Genomic DNA, 6305 nt, shown 5'->3' with positions numbered 1-6305 from the left:
CGATTCTGGGAGTTGTAGTTTGAACCTAAAAAGTGTTTCTCAGTTCCTCTGTCTTCTCTTATCGCACGCCTTATCGCCGAAACCTTTTTTATTCGGAACTATATTAATACCTGTTATAAAAATAAGCCCTGATTATTTTTGAGTAAAGATGTGGGTTTACTTCAGTACTCCAACTGAAGACCAGCTATTCAATAGTCACCTTTGTAATAATCTCAAATCTAATCTTCATCAAATCTCGAGACACTGTTTATGTTACTGTGTGGTGGTGTGGTGATGATGAGGACTATATGATAGTAGGCTTAATTTTTTTTCTCCTCATTTTTTAGCACACAAAAAGAAAACAATCTCACTGCAACATTTTCAGCTCAGTTCTCCTGAGACCTATAAAGAAAGGTTGGGAAAGGAAATAATGTGCGAGAGAGCGAGTGTCAGTGAGTTAATAGCTGACCCTTTTAGAACATACAGTAGTGGATTTTGCAGGGCTCTCCTGCCCTGTATCTTTGACAATCTTTGCTGTACCAAAGAGACCGGGAAAGTGTATTGATCCTGAAGCAAAAGGAGGTCGATCCCCAGAAGCTTGGACCCTGATTGATGTGCTGGTGGACTGAAAAGATAACATTGTGTGTGATCTTTGTGTTTCTTCACAAAAGAAAAATGCAATTGCTGTGTCATGCAGGAAGCATTGTTTTTCTTTTGAAGGTGACTAGCTTCCCAGGTCCAAGTTAAAAACTTTGAAATTTCCAATCTTCTTCCCCTACCCCATCAGCCCTATCAAGTAATCTACTGGGTTTTATTTAGCCAGTATTGCAGAAGCAAGGCTGTTTTCTTTCAATAAAAGCTAAGTAGTTGCTCTGGTTTCCTGACCAAATAAAAGTGCAACAAGGTCATTCTAAATGCTGCATTAGTCACTAATGTGTAATAAATATGACTTGGATAGCACTTAAAAAAAAATGATACCACAGCATTTCCAACACAAATTTTGGATTTTTAACACACAATGCATGTATGTGGTTCTTAAAGCAACACCAAATGATGCAAGCTAGACAAGCTATTTAGCAGAAACATACTGTTTTTGTGAGTAAATAATAATGTCCTTGGCTCAGTATCTATTTAAATTGCATTTTTGGATTCTAATTACCAGATGAGTCACTGATAATGAATGATAATAGCTGTACTAATTATCCTGAGACAAATTCAACGCAAAGATTAGAAGGCTGGTTGAACAGAGTAAGCTTATTTTCACATCTCAATTACACAACTTGGAATTTTCTAACAAAATGTCATCTCTGGGTGATTAAGAAGAAGATGTTTCTTTAGCTACCTGTTTCCATGGGAATGCGGAGGTGTAGGAGGGTGGGACAGTAAAACACTGAATCTATATTTCACCTCGTGATTAATTTCAAGATTTCTCACCTTCAAACAAAACACGAGCTTCGCATCATCGAATCATCTGGTCTTTTCTGAGCAGACCACTCACCTCTGCAGAAATTAAACAAAGAGAAATTGAATAAAGATGGAACCCCAACTCCACTCAAACATCATAAGGTCAAGGCAAAGTATTAATACTGTGGGGGAAAAGGCAGCAATAATATAAAGGTTAGAAGAATAAAGAAACACGAACTTTTCTATTTGTGTTCACCTTTATATGTTGCTGGGATTGCCCTTGTGTTTTGGAGCTCATCTTGTAAGGGGAAGATTTGCTCTTTGATGCAGCATGTTTTTCAGTCAATAACAGCAACATTGCCCATTATCTTGGTGCACCGCTGCGAATTTTAAAGCAACAAATGTTAACTAGCTCACATAATTGCATAAACCAATGCAATCGTGCAAAAAACAAGGTGGGTAATTATGGAGATTCTGTTTACATCTAGCTGGTATTAACATATGAAACAACTAAAAGGACGATAGACATTGCATTTTCATTCTGCTGTATATGGTGAATGACTGAGCTATCAACAATAAATTAACCAGATAAGCAAGGATCATTATTGCTCTGCATTAAAGTCAATTGAAATGGTACTAGTCCTTGCTACAATAATGCTGTGGCAGAAAATAAAAATGTTGTATTCAGCTAAATCTGTTTCTATAAGCACTTCTTTCCACATAACCTGAGGCACTCCACAGCACGCCTTAAGGGTGCTGCTATACATTGTAAGTCTTTATTGCATTATGTGTTTGTAGTAGGCTTGTTGTAGTGGTGAGAAATGCCTCCATGGGCAAGGACAAGACTAAATACATTCTAATACTGAGTCAAATCAAAGATGATGGAAAAGGTAGGTGTTATTTTGCTATGTGATATATTTTAAACCCATAGGAGCTACTAAAGTAGGTACAACAAGTCAAATCCACTGGGTTGATTTATGCCAAATGCCTCACAGCTCCAGATATCAATCATATATATATATATATATATATATATATATATATATATATATATAGCGGTAGGAAGATTTTTTTGAATGAATTCTAGCAAAGGGTGTGATCTTTGTAATACTGTATGTCATTATGGTAAACTGTTTTATATTAAGAAATAATGTATTTGATCAAGGTTTATTTTGTGTAAAAGGGCTGAATGAACCCTCTGTGTATATCAAATTTCACACTAATATCAGAGTATACACAGCCACGGTTGAATTCCCAAGCAGATTTTCATTGATTTATGTTTGTACATCTGCAGCATATGCATTCCAGAAGACACAAAAACACCAAAATCGTCAGGAAACAGATTTATAAAGACTGTATTGTGTTATTGTGTGTATATAATATATCAGGTTTATAGGATTCCTATGAGCTGTCATTCCTCATAATATCCTCTCTTCTGGAGGCATATCAGATTTCCAGCTATAATGTAATGTTCTCTAAGGCTGTATGAGTTGTTGAAATGGATATGGTAGGTATGTATTTGTCAAAAAGGAACTATACAACATGTGAATGAATAATAATAAAAAAAAAAATCATTAACCCTAGCTGTTGATTTCATTATGCAGTAAATGCTCATGTAGAACCCAAAATTTGACATTTCAGCGTTTCCAGCATTTTTAATTCGAGCTGATTAAAACACACACACACACACACACACACACACACACACACACACACACACACACACACACACCTTTTGTTTGTTTCTAAAGTCTGAAATGACCCCCAGAATACATTTTTTCTAATACCTAATTTGAAATGATTCAGTCTTTTTCTTTTTAATCTTTATTTGATAGGACAGTGGAGGGAAAACAGGAAAACTGTGAGAAAACCTATGGAAACACATCCTTCGGATGGATTTCAAAATTAGCCATAGCATATGCTCAACCTAGCGAGATGAACCGGTGTCCCCGTTGTAGTCTTTTTTCAACTGTGGGATGACAGTCTTCAAGAGAAAATGTTGACTGCTTTTATTACATTAATGGGAACTAATTAGCCTACTTTGAGGTTTTCCCTGTCTATTCAGGGATGTTCAGGAAACAAATAGTCGTAAGGAAAATGAAAATGAACTACATTTATAAAAAATACTACGATTGTTTACAAGATGTCCAAAACAAATCAAGGAAAGACAAGATATTTATGAGATTATGTTAAAGAAACACATGTTAGGTTAATTTGTAATTCTAGGCCTTGAGTGAGAGGTAAATAAAGTACTTAAAGTGTATAGAATTAAAGGCTGTATGAATGTATGTTTAAATGGGGCTTGTAGAAGAGGTGGGCGGATCAATCCAACTATCGAAAGTATCAATATCCAACCCTGGCACTTGTATTGGATCGATACCACTGCAATAAGATTATGCTTGTTTCTATCCTCTAAGTTCAATATGTAGCCAGTTGTACTGTGTTAAATACATGTGTTTTTTGGAAATGAAAAAAACAACAACCACCCCTTAAAATATGCACAATGAAAAACATCTGTATATTATGTGTTGACTGTCACATCTATTTTATTTATAGCCTACAGCATATTTAAACAACAGAAACTGACCCTAAGTGCTTAGAGACAGGCACATTTACACTCAGGGCTCCAAAAAAACCCCATGTTTCAAAAGACATTACAAGTTGAAAGGTATGTTTTGTTGTATTAACTAACGGTTGTGGAACGTAATCATGCACAGTAAATCACAATAATTCAGTAGTTCAAAATTTGAGAATTAATGATGATTCATCTTATAGATAATGACACACTGCTCTGTGCTATAGAAGCTGCCTCTATAGGTTAAAAGTACTGTTATGGTTATTTGCATGTGCTGGCCTTGTCTTTACAAAATTTGCAGCACTAGCTTGTTGTCTAAATGTTTTGAGTGGTTAGTAAGATTAGAAAGGGTCCATATGACGCTAATTTGGTGCTGTCAACAACTGACACAGTATGTTGTCCCAGATATATATACACTACTACAGTTACAATATTAACAGCGACACAACTGACAGGAAATTATGACAGGCAGTGTTGCGCGTCACTATCCCGCGCTACCACGTGAAATCAATAACCAATGAAAGTCGCTGTTGCATGGCCGGATGACGCTTCTGTCCAATCAACTCGCGTGTTCTTCAAATACGTCGAGTTCAGGAAGCGCTAAGAATCCCAAGCAGTGGAGAAAGTGAAGCCATCTATACCTGGGTTGAAGTAAACTGTCCAAAAATAAAAGCAAATTGCACTTTTGTGTTATTACATGTGACACAGATAACTGACATTTGTTAGCGAGCTGCCGTTTGACTATGGGAGCAAACAACAGCACCCGCCGCGTGTCATTTGAATCAGACGAGAACGACAATGTAACGGTGGTGAAGGGCATACGGGTAAGTGATATGATGGACCTTAGTTGAACAGGTGTTACATGGCTGCCTTAATCCAGTGCTGTGTAATCCGAAAGCGTTCTGGAGTGGAAGTGCAGTCTTATGCTATCAAAAGTGCTACGTGGCTCAAATGACGCAGAGTCCTGGCAGCCTGGAAACTTTCATTTATTTCCATTCATTCATGAAGCATAGAAGAAGCAAATGTGTGGTTAGTAACCCCTGCAGTTGCTTTGAGATTTAGTCTGAATAAACTTTTTATGGCTTTTTCGTAATGTTGACGTCACTTGCCTCGTGCTCTCACTTCGGCTGCAAACTTATGGCTGTGTTGTGGATAATAATACCACTGATCAGCTGGTGATAAATATAGAGCAGAGCGGATCAGACTGTGGCTCTATCTATTATTACTCAGTTGTTAAGCCAACGTGCCGAGACTAGTGCTATTTTGGTGCTTATCTAAAAATAATAAACACAATGTGTAGATTTCTATACGAGCAGCAACAACATAGTTAAGCATTTAAGGAATGTACTTATTTCTTATCTTACCAAGAGCTGCATGAGAAGATTGATACCATTTATACTTCAGAACTGAAAACTGAATCGCTGAGTATGAAAACTGAAAATCAGGAAAACCCATGCCAGTCTATCCACCCCAACAGTATAAAATATCCCTAAAATTCCCACTAAATACTCTATTAACTTTATATTGTGTTTGAGTGAAATCTATAAATAAAGTGTGGTATTAATGTATACTTTATTGATCCCCGTGGGGAAATTCCTCTCTGCATTTAACCCATTCACCCAGTGAAGCAGTGGGCAGCCACTGGGCGCCCGGGGAGCAGTGTGAAGGGACGGTACCTTGCTCAGGGTAGCCCTTCAGTGGATTCAAACCCCTGACTTTCCGATCATGGGGCGGCCACTCTACCTACTAAGCTATCCCCCCACTAGCTTTATGCATTTATTGTGATATCATCGTAATTTTTCATCTAAGTGTTCAACTTTTCTTCCACTCTCCTTTGCAGCTTTCTGAAAATGTCATTAAGCGCATGAAGGAACCTGCAGCTCCTCCAACACAACAACAACCTGCTACCACTCCATCACCCCCAGCAGCTCCAGCTTCTCCTCTTCAGCGGCCAGTGCCTCCCCTCTTTGAGCCCATCACCTCCTTTCCTCCTCCCCCTCCTCCTCTTGTTGAACCTGTTGCACCTCCAGCTCCTCCTCAGTCTGCCACAGAGTCTGTGGCTGCACCTCCACCTCCTGTAGAAAAGGTAACAGCACCCATCATTGCTGACATAGTTCCCCCATCTTCATTTCCCCCAGCTGCTGCTGTTGCTGCCGCTGGCGTTGTTGCTCCTGCTGTTGAGCCTGTAGCAACACCTTCTCCTGTTCCTGCTTCTGTTTTTGCTCCTGCCGATCCCCTGCTTCCTTCCCCCTGCCCTGCTCCAGCTGTAGTGGAAGTAGTCGCCCCGCTTGCTCCTCCTCCTCCCCTCGTAGGTGAACAATCACCTCTTAAAAATGAATCCACTGCT

General features: G+C 38.7%; 1 protein-coding gene across 2 annotated transcripts in view; it reads left to right on the top strand.

The window, feature by feature from the left end:
- The first annotated feature begins 4533 nt into the window (after window positions 1-4533).
- Window positions 4534-6305, top strand: part of chchd3a (coiled-coil-helix-coiled-coil-helix domain containing 3a) — an 80641-nt gene continuing 78869 nt past the window's right edge. The window contains exons 1-2 of one of the 2 annotated variants that reach the window (XM_040035470.1): window positions 4534-4782; window positions 5799-6044. In XM_040035470.1, the coding sequence (XP_039891404.1) occupies window positions 4702-4782; window positions 5799-6044 (327 nt within the window). In that variant the 5' untranslated portion in view covers window positions 4534-4701. The remainder of the gene's footprint in view (window positions 4783-5798; window positions 6045-6305) is intronic. The other variant, XM_040035471.1, reaches the window with a different exon arrangement.

This window comes from Simochromis diagramma, unplaced genomic scaffold (assembly GCF_900408965.1).
Source record: "Simochromis diagramma unplaced genomic scaffold, fSimDia1.1 OVJJ01000816.1, whole genome shotgun sequence".
Lineage (NCBI taxonomy): Eukaryota > Metazoa > Chordata > Actinopteri > Cichliformes > Cichlidae > Simochromis > Simochromis diagramma.
Note: the sequence above shows the minus strand (reverse complement) of the source record. Positions and strands in the feature narration are given on the sequence as shown.